General features: G+C 38.2%; 1 protein-coding gene across 1 annotated transcript; it reads left to right on the forward strand.

The window, feature by feature from the left end:
* Positions 1–1,255: 1,255 nt before the first annotated feature.
* RAB38 (RAB38, member RAS oncogene family) lies at positions 1,256–21,524 on the forward strand. The gene is made up of 3 exons (XM_003203523.5): positions 1,256–1,550; positions 9,659–9,939; positions 21,225–21,524. Exons 1-3 carry the CDS (start codon positions 1,346–1,348, stop codon positions 21,375–21,377), a joined length of 639 nt encoding a protein of 212 aa, XP_003203571.1. The 5' UTR covers positions 1,256–1,345; the 3' UTR covers positions 21,378–21,524.
* The last annotated feature ends 274 nt before the right edge of the window (positions 21,525–21,798 follow it).

The following is a 21,798-nucleotide window of genomic DNA, read 5'->3' on the forward strand; positions in this document are numbered from 1 at the left end:
TTTAATGACTGATTATAAAACATTACATAACATAACTTTTCCTAATGGTACACTGCACTCTTAATAAAATCCAGCTTTTTGGATAGGTGACAAATTCCTAATGCCATTTCAGTACATATTTGGATGAGAATTCTATTAAGTAGTATTTCAGTAAGTGCAGAATATGTTTTCATTTTCTCAGTGTCATCAATAATGTAAAAATCAATCATGGATGAGTTTCACGCAATACTAAAATTGGTGGAGGTTGCTATCAAAACTGTTGAAAGATCAAATGCCTTTAGGCAACAACAGATGAAGGTTGCCAGCAAAATTACCTAATTGAAACCGTCACTGCAATTTTCACTTAAAAGATAGGGTCAATCGTGTCAATGGAATGATTTACTCTTTTTTTTTTTTTTAATTGCTTGCAAGCTTGATATAATTGAATTTGGAAAACAGAGAACCATTGAGATACTGGTATTCATATGCTTTAATGCTGTTATGCTTTTATAACTTCTCATTATCAGTCATGGAATAAATCTTCCAGATTTTTTGAGTTTTAGATTCCTGTAGCTTGAAAAAAAAACAAAGTATGAGCTTTGTTCTGCATTCAGCCAACATGAGCATGCTGATATGTAGAGACAGATGATCACAAATTATTATGTTAATGCAATTTAAAAATATTTGTCTGCTATAATTGAGTTCATGCAGCCCTCCTGGTGTGAACACATGTAAAAATGCTTTATATTGTTACAACTGCCATTTCTAGTGATACAAGTGCATTAACACTGACTTACAATGATTAAAAACAAATCACATCTGAAGTTAAAGCCACACAGGTTTAACTTTTACACTGTAATGGAAGCATGACATCCTGCAAGGAGATTTCTGCCCTGTTGCAGTGACTGGCATTTTAAACCTGTCTAGAAATGAGGAGATGTGTGGTTAATTATCACTAAGAAGACGGTGATTAAAAAAAAAAAAAAAGAGCAAGCAAAACTAAAGCACAGTAGAAACTCTCCTAGTGAAGAGTGAAACAGGGACCAGGACTGTGACACTGATTTTCCTATGAAGTTTTCAGCAGGCAGATTAATCTCAGACACACCTCACGCTGACTTTTACACGTGTACCTGCTAAACTTTCTGGGTGACTTTTCTCCCCCCAGCCTTTGCTTCCTCCATCTCCCGGCAGGGCTGCCTGCAGGATCTAGTGATCCTGCTTCCGGACAAAGCTAAGCAGCCTCCACCTCCCTCCCTTCTTCGCTTCCCTCCCCAGCTACTCACTCCCTCTCTCCCCTCGGGCTGGCCGGATTCCTGGGGCAGAGCATGCAATCAGTTCGCAGGGAGCAGCCACTGCAGCAGGAAAGATGCAGAAGCACAACCAGAAGGAGCACCTCTACAAGCTGCTGGTGATCGGAGACCTGGGAGTGGGCAAAACTAGCATCATCAAGCGCTATGTCCACCAGAACTTCTCCCCCCACTACCGGGCCACCATTGGGGTGGACTTTGCCTTAAAGGTCCTCAGTTGGGATGCTGAGACTGTGGTACGGCTGCAGCTCTGGGATATTGCGGGTAAGTACAGAAGGAAACCTGTTCCCAAACCATCAAGAGACTATAGACAAAATATAGATCTGTATTTGTACCAGTCTTTAAATTGCCTTTGTGGTGGAGGAGAGAGAATTTGAAGGTAGCTTGAGATTTTGGAGTTGCCACAAAGCCAGCAGACGCATAAACAAGGGATGTCAGAGCAAAACTTGTCCTGCCTGATTTCTTTCCCAAGCCCTCAGACCTGTATGGGGACACGGACTCCTCTCTCCAGGTGCCCTGACTCTTCCCTGCAGCTGCCACATCATTAGACTCAAGATCTCTGGGATGGGAGAGAGGTTGACTGGAACTTTTTTGCTCATTTAGTTAAGTTAGTGGAAGAGATGAGGGATTCAGTAAGATTGCTAATATGATTTTTATAGTTAAAAAATAACAAAACAAAAAAAAATCATGGTGTCGCTTTGTCATAGTAAGTTTTTTCCTTCCTTTCCTCCCTCTTCCACCTTCCTTGCGCCCAATAAAACGTAAAAACTTCTGCAGCTATTTGAAATTTGTTTACATTTTGCCAGACTTCTGATGGTTAAAATGTATTTGGTAAGATTTACTTATCCTCCAAGAATTAACTACTTTATTTTATTTTAGTCTAGAATAAAGAATCTAACATCAAGCAAAAAAAAAAAAGATAATTTAATCTTGGGGGCGGCTGGGGAGAAAAAGAATAAAGAAGTCCACCTCTATACTTGCATATTTACATTATTAAAAATAGGGAATTGGCATTGTTATAGTCAGTGGGATTTTTTTATATTTACCTTCCAATTAAAATGACAGCTTTTACTTTTTGCCAACCCCCTTCCTAGACTTGAAGAATTTTTGAGTCAGTGGGCAAAATAGAAGCTGTATATGGCATATTTTGCGTGCTGTAAGTAATCCTTCCTCATGTAGCATACATGAGAATCCAAGTTCAGCAAAAACACGACAGCTTACAGCTGAAAGGAGGGCATCTTTAAAACTCTAAATTAAGACACTGTGTTCATTAAGTAGGGAAAGAAGGTGCAGATTACATCAGCTGTTTTAGGCAGCTGTGCCTGCCTGTGGGCTCAGGGTTCTAGTATGGTGTTGTGCCGAGTAAAACTACTGAAATAGGAAAATTCTTAACATTCATATCCATGGAGGGTGTGCCTTTCTTCCACAGTTAGCTGACTCGTATCTGAGCACTGAATTTGGCATTGAGGTACTAAAACTTATGCAACAACGCTGCTTTGTGCATACCCTTAGCCTTTTTAACAACCAGATAGTTTTGGGGCTTTATGGTACTAAATAAGCCCATGTTCAGTATTCAATATTACAAGTTGGAATAATGGGGAAAGCATTGCTTTTATTGCTCATCAGTGATTGTAATAATAAATATGTATACACCCATCAAATTTTTTTTTGTGTGGGAGAAAAAAAAGACTTTTAATAGTAAATTCTGAATGCATTAGGGACTTAAAGAATGTATTTTGCATGCTTTGTTTCAGAGATTTATTACACTACTAATCATGTGCTGGCGGATCATATGATGTAGCTTTCAGTCAGGCTGCAGAAGCAATTACACCGAGTTGTAGTACTGAATGACTAGCATGCTTTCTGAGTTATCACACATGACAGAGAGAATTACAGCACAGTACTAAATTTCATATGAATTGCTCAATTCAGAGCATCTCTGTGAAGGTCAAGACAGTGGCCAGTAATAAATAGAGTGCTGTCTGAGTTTTAATGACTTCTGCGTAAGGAGCTGTAGCTGTTGATGGCTGTACATAGAAAATAAGTTCTGCAGGTAACACTCTCCATTCAGAGCAGCGTGGAGTTACAATAATGCATCTGACTGGTGAGGAAAAAAAAGCGTTTAAAAATGATAGTGAAGTGAAACTGATTGGGTATATGGTGGGAGTGGAAGTACTTTGTCCTTGTTGTGGCTGTCATTTGTCATCACTTGCAAAGCACAGATATATAGGGGTAGGAGCAACCTCTGTCTTTTGCTAGAATCTTTGTTACTATGTCACGTTTAGCTTTGAGGATAAAAGTTATAGAATCACAAAACAGGGAGGAAGGAACCATAAAGCCCACTCAGTTCCAACGTCCTGCCATGGGTTGGTTGCCACCTCCAGCTAAGGCTGCTCAGGGCCCATCCAACATGGCCTTGAGCACCTCCAGGGATGGGGCACCACAGCTTCTCTGGGCAGCCTGTGGCAGTGCCTCCCGTCCCCATAGTAAATAATTTCTTCCTAACATCTAACCTAAATTTCCCCTCCTTCAGTTTAAAACCATCCCCCTTTGTCCTATCACTATTAAACCATGTAAAAAGTCACTCCCCTTCCTGTTTATAAGCTCCCTTCAAGTACTGGAAGGTTGCAATGAGGTCTCCCCAGAGCCTTCTCTTCTTCAGATTGAACAAGCCCAGTTCCCTCAACCTTTCTTCACAGGAGAGGTGCTCCAGCCATCTGATCATCCTTGTGGCTCTCCTCTGGATCCACTCCAGCAGCTCCTTCCTGTACTGTGGTCCCCAGGCCTGGACGCAGTACTCCAGATGGGGCCTCATGAGGGCAGAATAAAGGGAGACAACCACCTCCCTCTCCCTGCTGCCACTCCTCTGTTGATGCAGCCTGGGATGCTATTGGCCTTCTAGGTCGCAAGAGCACACTACTGGCTCATGTTCAGCTTTTCATGTACCAGAATCTCAAGTCCTTCTCTGTAGGACTGCTCTCAAGGAGTTCTTCCAGTCTGTACTCACATCTGGGATTGCTCCAACCCAGGTGCAGCAACTTGCAATTGACCTTGTTAAACCTAATTAGGATCTCATGGACCCATTTTTTTTCAAGTCTGGCCAGCTCCATCTGGGTGTCATTCCTTCCTACTGTTCTGTGAACTGCACCACTCACTTGGTGACATCAACAAATTTGCTGACGGTGCACTTGATTCTGATGTCTATCATGGATGAAGATGTTGGATACAATGCATTTTCTCTCTTTAACCAAGCTTAGAGGATGTTGGCTTAGCATTTAGGGAATTTTTACATTGAAGATAATGCTGCAAACGTGTCAATATTGTTTTGTATCTGTACTTCTATATGAATATATATGTGTGCGTATCTATATATATAAGATATCTCTGCATTTCTCACATTCCTATCTCTCCCTTCATACAGCCAATATTACTACCAAGCATAATGTGTATTCTTACACTTCACTGTTTGCATCAGTGGGCAGTAAATTGTTTAATAATCTAAAAATAATTTTATCAAAAATATTTTGAGTAAAATTAACGTGAAGCTTATATGCATTATTAGTAAGAATATACCTGGTGACTTCATGGGTGGAGTGGTGCACTCTAGCCACCAAAGAACCGATTTTACCAATTACAAACCTCTGATAAGAATAGGTACACATGGTAACATTCTCCTTGTCTTTAATTTCACCTCAATAGTTCAATTTTATTTCACTGAATGTCCCAAAAAACCTGCTGTGGTATTCACGTATTTCTTGAAATATGCCATCACTTCTACTGCTGTGTGAAATATCTTGAAATCTTGCCCCCTTCCCTCTGGGGTAGCTCTGCAGAAGAAACCACCTATTGCAGACAACATGTCCAGATGTCTTTGCTATTCAGTTCTCTGTAAGGCTCCTCTCTGTGCTGTTGTCCATGTGTTGTCCATGTTTAGCTGTAGACTTACTGCAGGCAGCAGCTCTCTGGGAGAGGTATGGTGCAGAAAGCAGCACTCAGAGCCTTCCCCTCACCACTTTCTTTTTCAGAACCATTTCAACACTGCTGTTACTCCTTCTGCTGTTACCACTCTACATGAGTGGGCTGCATTATTCACTGTTAACAAATACATATTGGTTTGCTTTTACAAAGCTGGATCTCGACTCATAAGCACTTGGTCCACTGCATTAGAGACATCCAGGCAATACCAGAGGCAAAAGACCAGTTTAATTGCTTTCCCTGCAATTTCCACCTTCAGAAGCAACAGTATTTGCATAGATATAGTCACATGACTTAGTAGTTGTAAATTTGCTGGGACTGTTATACTCCAGAAGGAGTAAAGAGGCCATTCACTAATGCGAGACACAGTGTAAGCTTTCGTGCCTGCTGAAGATTACAGTACATACACATGAATAAGATAGTCATGGTGATTTCCAGGCTAAGTTACCTTGAAATTACTGTTCTACAATCATAAATATGTCCCTCACTTTGATGGTTTTCTTTCAGCAGTGATTCGATGGGATCTGAGAGCCTGATCCAGCCCATAGGTTGTTTTTCCACATTTTGCATGCCAAATGCAGGGTGCCTTTTGGCTAAGTTTTAGTCTTACTTTTACAAAGACAGTGTAGACATAAGGGGGGAAAATTCTGAAAGGTGCTTTTAAGTGGAAGATAAAATGTGTTTAAATCTTTTGCACAATTTCTAGCTTCTCAGTTTTGGGTAAAGACCACTGGTTCCCAGCTTTCCCCTTGTAGGATGAGGGATAGTAACAAGAAGTGAAACTCATTGTAAAACTGGGGTTTAGATGGTTTTAATCAATTTTTATCGAAGCTATTTTTTAGATATTAGCACTTTCTCATTAGTTTTTATAACTTTATCAAAGATGATAGTGGCTTGTGGAGATTGCAGAGTTCTACAACTTATTCTTATGTAGAGTGCATTTATATAAGCTATAAAAGTTCGGGTGTTGATAGCTTTAAGCTTATTAAATGATACCTTGCTGCGGAGGTGCCTCTGATATCAGTATAAATGTATGGACAAGTACAATTCAGAAAGCAAATCCTTCTTTTGAATGGACATCTTGTTGCTTTAGCACCTTCATCTGTTTGGGATCACTTCAAAGTGGATCAAAATTTGTCTGGTTTAACACTTAGGCATCTTTTACTGAACCAGCTGAGTGTTAGCTACTATTTTTCAGCTCACCAGGGTGTCAAATAATCGAGTCATAAAATCATAGAATGTCCCGAGTTGGAACGGACCCATAAAGATCATCAGGTTTAACTCTGTTGTTGATATTTTCCTGGTTTCAGGTTTGTCAATTCCTAGGTTGTGCTACTTTGCCTCCATGGGGAAGCTTATGTGACCTCTTAAGTGACTATCCAGGCTGAGAAGATGGCCTCTGGGTATCTCTCTCAGTCCCTGACTAAAAAGAGACCTAGTCTTAGATACAGTCAGTGAATGTTAGTGAATGTTAGTGAATGAAGTTGGGGCTGGTGAATCTCAATGGAGACCACCATCTCACTGCACCAAAATCATCAGACGTGTGGGGTTTGATGCCGGATGCTGCATAGTGGCCTTGTAAAAGATGCAGCAAAGCACAGTGATCCACATAAAAGATTTAAGAGGTTTCTGGTTCTTCCCATTAAAAGCAAAACCCACCTGCCCCAGATTCTTGCTATAAAGCATGTTCTAATGTTCAAGACTGCCTGTGAGATACCAGTGAATACCTAATGGTTGATCTATTTTCTAACATAATTACTGCCTAAGCCATTGTGTTGCTGAAAACCTGAGGCCACATTCTGACACCTTTAATACATCAAACAGTGCCTGTTTTGGTGAGTAATTCTGCAAAAGGAAATGGTTTTAGGAACCTCATCTATTAAGATAACTGTTTGCTCACATAAAGTGGGACCTTTGGAAAAAAAGTCTTCCTGGATGCTAAGACAATATTTTGCACTGCAAGCACAGCACCGACAGAGTTCCCTTTCCAGCTTTGCCTTTCAGCTTAAATAAAAGAAAATCTATTTTGCAAATGATATAATACTAAAAGTCTGTGGTTACAAACCACTTATTTTCAAAGTTTAATTATGTCTTTATGCTAAATATGTTCATATATTAATTGCAGCTGATAGGGAAGAAGATCATTTTAAAAAGGGGTTAGACACTTTATTCAGCCAGCAGCCTCATTTCTTTCCTTTCTTTGAAGTGATTTCTAATGGAGGTTGGTGAGCTCTCTCTGCCTGCAGAAAGCAGTTTTTACAGGTACAGGGGCTTCTCTGTAGAGTGAAAAACCTGGGTATCCACAAATGCAGTTGAAAGTAGGAGAAGAAATTAGTGTCATAGAATTTGTCAGTGTTTTATGAGGCACTATTAGCCAGAAGAACACATCTTTGGAGCCTTTCCTTCCTCCTTGTGATACATGATTTATATGCTGTAAATTAATGATTCAGTGCATGTTCTATAACAAAACATCCCACCTATCTTAAAGAACTGTGTCACAACAACTTGCACAGTATGTAAGGTCCAAGTTCAGTTATTCTTGTATCTACATCACATCTGCATGTAAGCAACTAAGAAATTTACATGAAAAGTAAGAAGTATTACTGTAATGCATCAAAAACAAGCTGTATTTCTTGTTTCTGACCTCACTGAGATGTTAATGAGATTTCTGTCTTTTTTTGCATATACTTTCTAGTAGATGAAAAACATTTTCTCAACAAGGAAATTGCTGAATAGCACATGACTTAACCATGAATCTGATTTTCCCTTCTGATAGGAATCATAAGACATTTTAATAAAGATTACCATATGAAATTTTCAATATGACCTTATATTTTCTGGATTTTTATATTTATATCTTGCTTTATCAGTGGAGAGTAGTGTTTGTTAAAGGAAAAAAAAAAAAAAGATTAATTTGGGGAAGTCAGATACAGATTGGTTTCTGAGTCCTTCAAAAGACCTTGCTATTGCTGGAACAACTACTGCATAAAACCAAAGATGAATACAAATAGGTGGTATTGTCTCCATGATGTGCATTCAGTGAATTCCAAGGACAGGCCCTAAATCTGCCTGGTCAGTGCCATTTCCATTAAATGCATGTTCTAGAAGCCTAGGTCTCATTCTAGCTTTACATTTGACAACACATTTAATCACGTAAAGCCTCTGCAGATAACCTCCCTGAGGTCAGAGAAACTGGCAATCTTCTTGTCTTTGTAACCTAATCATAACTACAGGCATCCAGAAAATAAGGCTAGAAACAGGTTTCCATGGAGCATTGTCTATTTTCATAGCTTCTTTTCCCAGCTGTGGAAGCTTATGATTAAATACAATGCCTGTCTTGCTTACAGATTGATGTAATTGTTAGATGTTTGGGGTATTTACAATTGTTCATTTTTGGGCCACAGCTTGGCAAAAAAGATCAATGGAAATTCTTTTCACTTCAAGGAAAATCTTTGTATTTTCAGAATTTTTTTTTTTCAATTTTCCTGTGAAAATAGCATACATATTAACAAAACCCTTATCACCAATATATCGCATCTTAACATCATTAACTTTTTTTCACTGTTAATCATATGAAATTTGAGATATTTCCACACTGGAACCTAATGTTACTTTTTTCCTCACAAAAAAAAGCAACAAACGCAACAAAAAATCCTTGTCTAAATATATTTCCATAAAACTCTTTGAATTCAGCACATAAAGCCATAAAACTTCTAAACAGATCTAGTGTGAAACTTCTCCCACCTTTTACTGGAGCAATATAGTTCTTTATATTACTACTGCTGTGCTGGTTCTGATAATGCTTTCCACTTCTGTAAGATTTCAAATTCACCTTTCTCACCTTTATGCTTTGCTTCACTAGTAATTAAGTTCATAACGAATCTAATGTCTAGTGTAGCTCAAGAGCTTAATTAAGTTATGGTTGAAAATATGCAATACTTTCATGCATAAGGAGATCAACCGGGTTAGATATTTCCCAAGTAATAATGTAGTGTCAAGGAGCTTCAAATCTCATACCTAGATCTTTTGTGACTTTTGTTTAAAATCCTATGAAGTGTACCAAGAGCCATGGTACTTTCCACAGAAATCTGGCCACTTAATAAGACTGAAGTTCAAGCTTGTCATACTGTTATTACATTTCCTTGCATGCTTGCTTTAAAACTCCTCTAGCTCCTTTTTCTTGCTATACTTTCATTCTCATACAAATGAGTCTAGCACTGTAGTTACACTTATTTAGACAAATAATAGCTTTCCAGAGGTGTCAGACTTAGGAAATCAAGCTCTAACTTCAATAGCGTTGCACTAGAAAATGTGCAATGTGAAATACTGACTTAGATCAGAAGCAATGATTATTACAAGTTGTTTTTGTTTTTTTCTTCCCACGTTCATAACCACAGGTCAGGAAAGATTTGGAAACATGACCAGGGTCTATTACAGAGAGGCCATGGGAGCATTTATTGTCTTTGATGTTACAAGACCTGCAACATTCGAAGCTGTGACAAAATGGAAAGAAGATTTGGACTCTAAGCTTGTTCTTCCAAATGGCAAACCTGTGCCAACAGTTCTCTTAGCAAACAAATGTGACCAGGGAATAGACGTTCTTATGAACAACGGCATCAAGATGGATCAGTTCTGCAAGGAAAATGGGTTCGTGGGCTGGTTTGAAACATCAGCCAAGGTAATGTTTCAATTTCTTTTTAAATGTTTTTCTTTGTACAGAGAAATTGGTTCCCAAAATAGCTCACAGAGTTGAAATGTCTAACTTGCATTGCTTCTATTTTGGTGGATTTAGTTAATGGTAAATTTGCAAATTCATAAAGCCTTCTGTGGTAATTTGTATTTTCCTTAGGTGTTTTATTCCAAAGCAAATTATATGCAATGATATGAAATGCAACTTCTCTTAAGATTATAGACCAGTAGCAAATATACAACTGGACAACAACATACTTTGTAATAGCCTAGGGAAGAAGATGACTTTTGGTAAGATGCATAGCCTATTTCTTACAAGGATATGAATTTTTTTCCCATAAGTCTTGCATTGAATGTTGTTTCTAAATATTTATATGACCACTGTCCCTTAGAAATCTGATCTGAGACAAGAGCTTCATTGTGTTAAATTCCAGAAAGCCAATCCATGAGAGCACTCATAGTAGTCTAAGTGTTATAAGCTCTCATTCTCAATGACCTTTTCAGAAAAGTTACATAACCAGGGAGGAGAAGAGTATTGAAGCTGCTGAATGAGCTTCTCTTTTGTTCAGTTCTTTGCCTTGGTGCGGATTTCGTGGGTGACCATAAGAAACTCAGGATTAAAATCAGAAAGGCACTGGGATATTTAGAGTGAAAAGACCAGTATATCCAGGTCATGATTCCCATACATCAGTTTGAAGTTTTTCATACAACTTCACTACATAAAAATTTGCAGAGCTGACATACTAAGACTGAGGTTCTGTGAAAGGGAACTGTCTCAAAGACCCTATTTGACTATATGACACCTGCATGTTGTTATAGTTTGTGAAAGATTGTTATAACCTTGGGACTTCTCATTTATGTAGTTTAATTTGAATAAAGGACCCAAGAAATTGTGATAGTTTCTGTAAAAACTGTATTCTAAAAATGCAGTAAACTTTAATAGGGTTACTGTGCAGGAATTATGGAAAGCATCTGCCTCTAGATACACCTTGACAAGATTTCTGTTTATGAAGAAAGGATGTGACCAAGAATAAATAAATATGCAGAACAAATATCCACCATTGTATTTTCAAAAGCTTTTAGTATGTATAGTCTTTTAAATAGAGCCTTTGTCCTCAACCCTTTATCTATAAATCTGCTTTGCATTTCCAGCCTTTTGTCTGCCTTCAATTTTTGGCTCGTATTCACAGAACTGAGGAGAGGGGTGCTTGACCCCTTCTATGCTGAATGGACGTTTTTGAATAAATATGTTGTCCCCACATACCTAAGTTCCACCTATATTTTCATCTCAGTGCCTTGAATCACATTTTTCCTCTAACTCTTTTGAAGCAGAGTGAGAAGCCTGTGACGTGGCTGTCTAGACACCTCTCAGAGTAAACGGAGAAAAATGTACCTTTCTGTATCATCCAGAATTGGACACATCTCCCTAAAAGGAATATTAGCTCTCCATTTACTGTCAAGAGATCTTAACTCTCTATATCCTCCCTATAGCTGTCTAAAATTAGCTTATATGATTTACACACTTTTTATATTTGTGTAGTTTCTATCACAATGCAACCAGTTTTTTTCTATCACATTCAATAAAAAGACAGGAAATTTCATATTGTGATTCCTAGCATCAACAATTGTATCCAATTAATTTCAAGTTGCTGGAACCTAAATTTTCACTATTTTGATTATTTCATTTCTGTCATGACAATGATTTCTAGTAGAAGCTTGATCGTATGCGAAATAATGATTTAAACACAATTTCTCAATGGATATTATGTTTATTATATTCTCCGATTATGAAAACTGCTCTCATCATTTACAGCCTGGGAGGTCATCTGGATATTTTAAATACAATTTGGCTCTGACTTGGCCAAAATTTTTAGCAGACTGAAAGACAGTTTTGTATTCAGTTTGTAAGAACACTTCATGAAAGTTACTTAAGAATTTTTGGATGATATGCTTGCATTTTACTTTTCTTGGCATCTTGACATCTTCTAAAGTATTAATACTTAAAGGAAGTCTCACTTGTAGTTAGCAGAAGTAATAGCAGGTAACTGTTTCAAGAATTTTATGAGTTGTGGGCTGATATGTCATTGTAGTCAGCGTCTTCTTGTTCCTACTGAATGGCCTTCAAAGTAGTCACTTTTCAAAGTCCTCTTTTCAGGGAAACATTTTGGTCTATGTCCATGAGCAAATTATCTTTCTCTACGAATAGGGTTCTCCTCATTCCTGCTGATTTGTGCTGGATGAAGCCACTAGAAGCCAGTGTTCCTCTATAGGACAACCAAATATTTGCTGTGGATTGTGTTTAGTTCTGGTTTAACTGAGAGACTGAGATCTCTTACATCGGGTTCTTCATGATAATTATGGCAGAAAGTTAATTATTCCAGGAGAAAAGGAAAACCTGGGGAGCAAAGCATTTGGAATAGCAGCTGCAAGTAGAAGATATAGAGAGCTTGGGGAATTTATCAGGACAAATTATTTTTTGTGTAAGAATTTCATGTTCTGGCCCTTTTCAGTATTCTGTTAGGTGTCCATCTGCCTTTCAGGTAACAAATAACATGAAATATCTCATTATAGTTGATATCAAGCCTGTGATGTGTGATGTTGTATATGGCTATTTTGTTCAGAACTACTTATTCTTCATTCCTGACATGTACATGAGTCTACATATCTTGGGGACAAGAATCAATTCACTAAAAACTCAAGGTCTAATGGCAAAATCAATCACCAAAAAACAAAACAAAACAAAACAAACAAACAAACAAAAAAAAACCTGGGAAGAAATGTACAGCAGATTGTTTAAAATGCTTGAATCTATAAGATTTACAGAGATAATGTGAATTTGATGGAACAGAGGTACAGGATAGCTCTTGATTGAGGGATAGAGGTTTCATTATTCTAGTTTTTGGTTTGCATCAGCAGCTGGTCACTGATCTTTAACCTATGAATTCTAGAAATCAATTCCTATTTGTTCACCTCTTAAGAGCAACAGATTTCTAGTGACATGTACAAACAATTTCAAAGGTGGCTTGGTAATGGAGGGTGGCTTGTCTTGGGCAGAACTGTGGAAATGCAAAGGACAATTAAAAAATATCTCAAAAGAGGAAAATTCAGACTAAGTTTCTCTAATCCAAATAGGCTTAAGATTTTGAGTTATTTGAAAACAATAATTATCTAGATTCTTCTTACTTCATTTAGCTTAGAAATAACTGCTGACCAAGCAGTCCTCTGCTTACCACTGAAGTCATGTTGGAATATAAAGTAATCCAGCTATGACAAGACTTGTCTTCAACAGCCATTGCGGGGAGAAGTGAGAATTGAGGCCCCCATTCCTTTTATTGAACTATTTTTTGAAGATACAAGCTAGGATCTGATATTCTGAGATCTCCACATCTGATGTCCATCCAGAATTGTAGGCTTTAAAATGATTCAAAGCAAAGTAATCACACTAAGGACAGTGAAATCACAATATTTATGGTGAATTAGATCACAATAATTTCCCCATTTGGTCTTTTTTTTTTTTTTTTACTAAACAGAAGTTCTTATAACTATTATTTTAAAATACTAGTTGTAGCATGTACCCCGTATTCTTTCAGCCTAGGGCATATTAAATAATAGAACTTGGGACTGGGGAAAATAAAAACTTGCCTATGGTTGCTATAGAAAACAGAAACTCTTTTCTGAAGTGGAATAACACTGACAGAGAAGTCATCATATTGCAGCTAGCAGTTTTAGCAGTTCAAATAAGTAATAACTCTTTCTGGGGTATCCTGGAATAATTAGGTCTCCAGAGTTTTTCTGCCAGCATGCTTGGAAATGCTATCACCTTCATAACAAACTGAATATGATTTATGTGTTTTGGAAAAACAATGGTGATTATTTATAAAAATGCATCTTTTAGTTCCAGTTGCCTTGCAAGCTGTATATGTACCTACTATATTTTATGCTGTCAATGGTTTGAAATTTTTTTCTATAACACCGGAATATTACACCAAAAACATTGCTGTATTATTCCCTGGTGCCGTTTTTCTTAACAACTTTAATATAAATCATTTGAGCCACCTAATGTATTCTCTTGTGTTAGCCTGGATTCTTACATTAATCTAAAGGAAACATTCAGCCTGTTCCAATCTTCTGCTCCCTACAAAGATAAAACTTATTTTGACAGATTCTTATGTAAGAAGAACCTTGTTGGGCAACAGCACAATGCAATATAGTCATGTTATATATATTTCTATAAGTCCAGTAGAGAATCTGGTGTCTTTTACATGTGTCTTTGGTTCACTCATATTGATTAGGAAATTATTTAATGAATTGCATTGAAAGAGAGGAAATTTAGAGTGGATGTTAGGAGAAAATTCTTTACTCAGAGGGTACTGAGACACTAGCAGAGGCTGCCCAGAGAGCTGTGGGTGCCCCAGCACTGGAGGTGCTCAAGGCCAGGTTAGATGGTCCCCGGGAAGCCTGAGCTGGTGGCTGACAACCAGCCCATGGTGGAGGGTTGCAACTGGATGGGCTTTAAGGCCCCTTCCTACCCAACCATTCTATGATATGATATTGTATAATATTGTGAAAAATGTTTTTTTAAAGGAGGAAAATTTCTCATTCCTGTTACATGTGTAATTATCCAGCGTGTCACTAGCGTAATTGAGAAGTACACTCACTTTTTTGAGACTTTAAACCATCCTTGCCAATGTTTCCCGTTCAAAGATGGAAGCTTTTAACTTGGATTAGAATAGCATCAATGTTAAGCTTATTATCACTTCTTAATGAAAATAGAACCATTCATCAGAACAGACAAATCAGGCAAAACAGAGTGTGTTTGAAAATACCTGATTCAGAAGTGAATTTAAATATCTTACTTCTTCCATAGCTGTGTTATGATTATGCTTGGGTCCCTCATTCCATCTTATAATACTGCTGTCAGCATCAGAATTAGGTAAAAAGACATAAAAATTTTGTACACATTGCCCAGAAGGTCTAGTAGGCAAGATTTTCAGATTCTTACCAACAGGGGCTTGCAGACTGATTGCTGATACCAGGTAGCTCTAGACTACTTGGACACATCCTATTTGGACCTATTTGGAGAAAGTTATATCATCTTTCCTTCATTAGGAAAGATAGGTAATAATGTGTCCTTCCTGCAGCTTGTATAGAATGTAGCTCCCAAACACTGGACAAATCAGGAGTCCTCTTTGCCACTATTCTGCTGGATAATCTTTCAGAAAGTCACTCTATCTTTCAGAAAGTCCTCTATCCCCAGACTCCTCCAATGAGTAATGTATTGCTCCTTACATCGTCTTTTTAATTTGCCCCCCTTTCAAAATCTAATCCATCTCACTGCACAGAACCATAGAAAATACTTTGGCTTCTGCCATAAACCAAGATGTGAGGCTGACATCTCGACAGAAGATTTCAGTTCAGATATATAGTCATATATATATATGTATGTGTGTGTGGAATACATTGTTGATTTTGTTTCCTGGAACTAAAAGAAGAGTTGCTTCAGAGCACACAGCAGGCATCAGATCTATCCAATAGCTCTCTGGATCACTGTTATGAAATATATTGCTTAGTGCTGGTCAAAATCGGTACATTCACAGAATCACAGAACTGTTGAAAAAGGGGCATCCTGAGGTCATATCTGATCATACCTGACACCTTGCTCAAGCAGGGGCACCTAGAGCAGATGGCTCATGATGGAGTCCAGTAGGGTTGTATCTGGACAGTCCCCAGCCTCTTTAAGCAACCTGTGCCAGTGTTCAGTCATTCCCACTGTAAGAAATTGTTCTTTGTGTTCAGAAGCAATTACTTATATCTACCTCTTTACATAAACCTGGATGTTTTGACATTTCCCACCAAAAAAAAAGAAAAAGTCATATTTTTTTATTCCAAACAATCAAGTTGCTCAGTTCAGGAAAATCTTATATCTAACAGAGCCTTTGGCTGAGGTCTGGGTTAGGACTACTCTTATTCCTCAGCCCTGGGGGCTGGCATGCCTCTGACTGCAACCAGCCTTTCTTCAGGCAGACTTCCCTGAATCCACACTTGATCTGCTTCTCCTGATGGGAAGGTTTCTTACTGTATCATATTCAATGAGCTTTAACAATTCAATTCCAGAAATTATCTTGTTCTTGGTAGTGCAGTCAAGGCAGTTCACATCTGTGAGTTTCATGTTCATGCATCTGGATGCTTTTTAACTTGTGCTGTTATGTTTTCCTAGAAACCCAACCATGGTGATACAGCACATCTTAATAAGTCTTTGCTGCCAGCACTTTCCAAGGGAGCACTGATAAGGGAGTTTGTGTAGCCATTCCTCAAAGAGGTTGCTCCAGAGAAGTGCAGATTAAAAAGTCTTTAAAGCCTTCTGTCTGCTCCTGGATTTTATTGCATGATAGAAAGAAAATGGGGAAACTATGTAGTTGACACTGAGTTCCATGTAATATCAAGGTGTTCTGGAATTTGCAAATGTTTACTTATGAGAAGCTGATTATCTTCATCTCCAGTAGGGTTCACATCCAGGTCCAGTCTAGGGTTCACATCTCTAACTGGTGATGGTTTAGATGTTCCAAGTGCCCTTGTTTGGCAGATATGCTTGCACACATGTTATAACAGAGTAGTTCAATTGGAAGGGATCTTCAAAGATTACCTAGTCCAGCTGAAAGGCTACTTCAGGGCTGATCAAAAGTCAAAGCACATTAATGAGGGCATTGTCCAACTGCCTCTTGAACTGACAGGCATGGGGCATCAATCACTTCTCCAGGAAGCCTGTTACAGTGTCTGACCTCCCTCATGGTAAATAATTTTTTTTCCTCTTCAGAACCTCCATTGGTACTTCTTACTGCTGTTCTCACATGTCTGGTCATCGGTTTGCCCTCTTGGTTGCTAAGGCATGCTGCTGTCTTGTGTTAACCCTCCTGTCACCGTTACCCCCTATGTCCCTTCCTGCTGAGCTCTCCAGCCACTCATGGGCATCATTATCTATGCCCATGTCTGACAGTTCTCCATCCCAGATGCAGCACCCAGCATTTTGCTTCCTTGCACTTCACACAGTTGTTGACTGCCCAATGCTCCAATCTGCAGATCCCACTGCAAAGCTTCTCATCGTTACAGGGATTCACCAGCACCTCCCAGCTTAGTGTCATCAACAAACTTGCTAAGGATGCATTCAACTCCTGCATCCAGATCACTGATAAAGTGCTGAATAGATGTGACTTTAGAATAGAGCTGTAGGGAACACCGTTGGTGACCAGCTGCCAGTCAGATGTAGCCCCATTTGCTATGACACTTTGAGTTCTGCCCTTCATCCAGTTCACTATCCAGGGTATCATGAACCTGTTTTTCTCACAGTTGGACAATTTGAAGGAAAAGGTGATCTGCAGCAGTCATCACAATTCTTTTGGTATTTCATGTAGAACAAAATGTATAATAGTGGCAACAGTTAAACCATTTCTACATAGAAAGACATTTCACTCTGTTCTCTCTCATATATATATATATATATATCATTTTTGAAACATAATTTTATTTTTAGGCTTAATGGGATCTGTGTCCATGTTTCAGTACGATCAGCAGGGCGTCTGTGATTATTCCTCTCTGTCCAGTCTTACATCTTGATTGTTTTTCCTTTGTATTTGCTGGATGAATTTGCACCTGCTCCTTTTTCTCAGTCCTTTCCTGGATTGCTTTCCAACACCTCCTCTTCACTGAAATTGTCAGATCCCCGGGTGTCTGTTTGGATAGCAGATCACCTCCTACTCTCTGCAGTTGTTTTTCTCCCTAGGAGAGTATTGATTTTTTTCTCTTATTTATTTATTTAGTAAGTTAGGTTTTTTTCCCCTACGCTGTAGGAGGAAAGGTGCAGAAATCAATATTTCATTAGATAGATCAGAATCAAGCAATATCTGGTCAACAGAACAGGGACTAGGATTAAGGTTATAACAAAAGGCAACAACAGCATCAGAAGGGGGATGGTCAAGGCATAGAGCTGCTTTGGTGGCATGAGCATAGACTCCTTGCAGAGAGTGACTGAATGTGCTACTTCTCACCTGTACCACATCCCAGCTGTCATCTGAAGCATGGGAGATTCTGAAAGTCAGCTAGAGGCTAGAGGCTAGAGTTGGATACAAACTTAAGAGCAGTAGTGCTGGCTGTAGAGGTCACCCTTCATCTTTTGCTCCCTTGTCATCTGGCAGAAATTTTCAACTGAGCAGTTTGGACCATTCAAATACACATTCATTCAGGAGTCACTGGGCCAAAAGCTGGATGATAATATGACTGATTCAGGACACACTGTGGATGGGATCTTTTATTCCTTTCATTATTGCATAGAATAGCAGAATGGCTTAGTTGGAAAGGAACTTATGATCATCCAGTTCCAACCTCCCTTGCCATGGAATTTATTCCTTTCCACTAATTTAGAACCAAGAGCAGAAAATCGGTAGCATGGCTGGAAATGCAATTTGCAGAGTTGGTACTCTGGCAGAGAAGAAGGTGGACATAAACTGAAAATCAGAGTTATTCAGGTGGAATGGTGAGAGCCCAGCACAAACCTTATAATAATCAGTAGATCTGTGAAACAGTAGACTCAATCTAAAATGCAACTAGCAAAGAAATCAGCAAGATGAGTTGACTTTGGTAAATCATTTCATTAAAAAGGAGAAAGAGCAATGCAGAAAAAAGAAAAACATTTCATTTCAATTTTTCCCCTAAATATTAAACTAAATATTTTGAATTTTTATGTCAAAACAATATTCACATGTTCAGTTTTGGCTTTCTTCCCAAAAAGCAAAAAGAAGGTTTAGTAATCTGATTTTGATTTGGTTTGAGTTCTAGTTGAGGTAGGATAGCATTGCCTTTCTTTCTGAATTTCTAGTTTCAGGCACCTGGAATTTCATCTAGCATCAGTGAGAATAAGAGATGGTCACCTGCACCCATGTTATGTCCCTGTGGGCTTGGGATCAGTCCCTCTTTCCCACTCGGATAAAATGCTGATCTTATATCTCTGACAAAGTGAATTGCTGCTAATACATGTCAACATCAATGGATTTGGGCACAATCTCAGAAAGTCACTAAGGCATTCTTGAAAAATTATGTACTGCCATCCCAGAAGAGAAGCAGCACATAGCTAAATGAAGTGCTTACCAGTCAGTCAATAACAGAAAACATAATAGGAAAGACTCATGACTTTTTTCACATTTAGCAATCCTGTTTTATCATTAGCTCACTAAGCAGCTCTGAGACATTTCTCATTGCCTGTTTTTTTCTAAGAAAATTTCACGGTGTCTTGAAAAAGACTTTTGGTGCCTGCCTAAGGAATTTGCTTGTCTGGTCCCAGAGAACCATGTGATGCTGCAGCCCTTTGACAGCTCAGTGCAGATCTTATTCTCAGCTCTTTTTTACTTTCCAGGCGTTACTATACAAATGGCTTGTCTAAAGATTTCTTTTTCCTTTTTTTTTTTTTTCTTTTTTTTTTTACAACCAATGGATATTCTTTATCAGACAAAGTTCAGATGTTTAAATTCAGTTGTTCAGTTGAAGAATCCTGTGAATTGCTGGCACTAATTAGCATTTTCAGTTAAATACACAGACTTCAAGTCTTTATTGTGGTGCGAAAGTGAGGCTCACAGCGTAGTTTGTGGAGCTTTGCAATAGATTGCAAGAGGATTAGAAATCAGCCTCACAGAATCCATTGCTTTGGTTTTTGATCTCCAGGCTAGATGTGGCTCTGGGCAGCCTGGTCTGGTGGTTGGCGACCCTGCACATGGCAGGGGTGTTGAAACTAGATGATCACTGTGGTCCTTTTCAACTCAGGTCATTCTATGATTCTATGATTTTTCATGTAATTGCACCATCCCTATTGGTATCACACACATACACTTCAGTTTATTTTTTATAGATAAACTCCATACTTAAACATCTCATCTGACTTTTTTGAACACATGCACAAACAAAGTGTTTCACATTAAATTTTGCAGGCTATTTTGTTAGTGTTGCTGCACTGACGCTGAGCATTTTCTGAAGGTGGACTTCATGGCATTGTGTGTGTGGGTGGCTGTGGTCTCAGTACAACATGGAAATGTGGGTCAGCCTTAAGTTGCAATAATATATAATTTTCTTGGAGCAAGAGAACTACGTATGTATACATCAGCACACACATATATTTGTAGATGAATTTACATATATATGTATTGTTCGTGTGTGATACGATATTCCATATCAGCAGTGAGTTTCAATCTCTTGCTGTAGAATCATGGAATCATAGAATCATGAAGATTGGAGAAGACCACCAATATCATCTATTCCAACCAAAAGTCGCATAAAGTACGTGCCAACAGCTAGAGTGGAACAGAGCATTTTATACCAGAAAACCTGACTTTTCATTCCAGCTACACTGGTGGCTATCATTAAAATATCCTTACTATTCTTACTCAGTATTACTGATTATTTTATATATTGCGCTAAGCTGTGTCTCACTGATGAGGTTGTTTCAACTCTGCTTAGTCTATAAACAGAATAAGGGTTCAAGCTGAACATCATGTGGAAGGAAGACCCTTGTAGGAACAGACATACTGTGCATTTCAATCTGAGTCCCTGGGGTGAGGATTTCTGTCTTGAAAATAAAACCAGAGGTGGCATATCTCTTCTGAAGCAACACTTTGGAGATAACACAGCCTCAAAAAAAAAAACCAAAAAACGGAGGAATCTTAGTGATATAGAGCTTATTTTTGCTGTTTTGTTAATAACTGGAGATTGTATTATTTTTTTCAATGAAACTGTTCATCTGAAATTTCATTGAAAACAGTGTATACAGAGACCTTCCCGAAACTGTGGAAACGTCTCCTAAAAAGTAAGTCATTAATGGCTGTAATTGCTGTTGGAAAAATATTACTTTGAAAATCAGAGTTACAATCATTCAAGTCAAGAAGTATGGATTTGGGAGCTTTACTTCAAGCATTTGTCTCTAACATCTCTTTAGCATTTGTTTGTTTAGTTTATTAAAGCAATCACATCACTAAGACTTTGGATAATTTGAAGTGAGATCTGTGTATAATTTAAAGGAGATGTGAATCATAAAATACATGAAACCTAAGTAATTTAAAAAAAAACAAAACAAAACACTATCGTAAGCATTATTTAGTAGAGTCAATTTTTAAAAGTTGTTTATTAAGGAAAGTAAACTTTTGATGTTGCCCAGAGAAAAGTTTAATTATATTCAGGAAATATGCAGCATAGTGCAATTAATATTGACTAATCAACCTCTTTCTCCTTCACTTGCAGGAAAATATAAACATCAATGAAGCTTCCAGATGCTTGGTGAAACACATAATTGCTACTGAGAGTGATCCAGTTCAGCCTATTGAAACAGATATTATAAAACCACACTTGAATTCTGGCAAGATTGTCAGCTGTTCGGCTTGCTTTAAATCCTAAGAGACTTCCAGACTATTCAGTTCAGCAAGAGCTGAACAACTATAATTCACAGTGTATCCTTCATCCAAAATACCCACCCTACCCAGATTGTCCATAAACAGATTTCTGTCACCTCAAAAATCTACTTACATTCTTCCATAATTTGTTAACAGCTAAAATTTTCATTGCAAACTTTTCATTGATAGCAACTATTCAAAACTGCCACTGATTATTAGTCAAATAAGACCCCTGGTGATGGCTGTGTTTTCCTGGCTGGGTGTCACCATCAGTGATATCAAAACCTATTTCTCTGCACTGTGGTTTCTGAAAGCTCATTTTTTGAGATGTTCCTGCAGCAATAACCTACTTATTCCTTGGTTCTCCAGCCCATCCTCTCAATTCCCTGACCAGACAACCATCATCATTACACTGTTTTGCTTCC

The sequence above is a fragment of the Meleagris gallopavo genome, chromosome 1 (genome assembly GCF_905368555.1).
Source record: "Meleagris gallopavo chromosome 1, MGAL_WU_HG_1.1, whole genome shotgun sequence".
In the NCBI taxonomy this organism is placed as follows: domain Eukaryota; kingdom Metazoa; phylum Chordata; class Aves; order Galliformes; family Phasianidae; genus Meleagris; species Meleagris gallopavo.

Excerpts from the sequence above, each read along its gene's own strand:
- RAB38 (XM_003203523.5), top strand. The coding sequence starts at position 1,346 with ATGCAGAAGCACAACCAGAAGGAGCACCTCTACAAGCTGCTGGTGATC. Across the intron at positions 1,551-9,658 it reads GCAGCTCTGGGATATTGCGG|GTCAGGAAAGATTTGGAAAC; the intron begins GTAAGTACAGAA and ends TCATAACCACAG. Across the intron at positions 9,940-21,224 it reads GGTTTGAAACATCAGCCAAG|GAAAATATAAACATCAATGA; the intron begins GTAATGTTTCAA and ends CTTCACTTGCAG.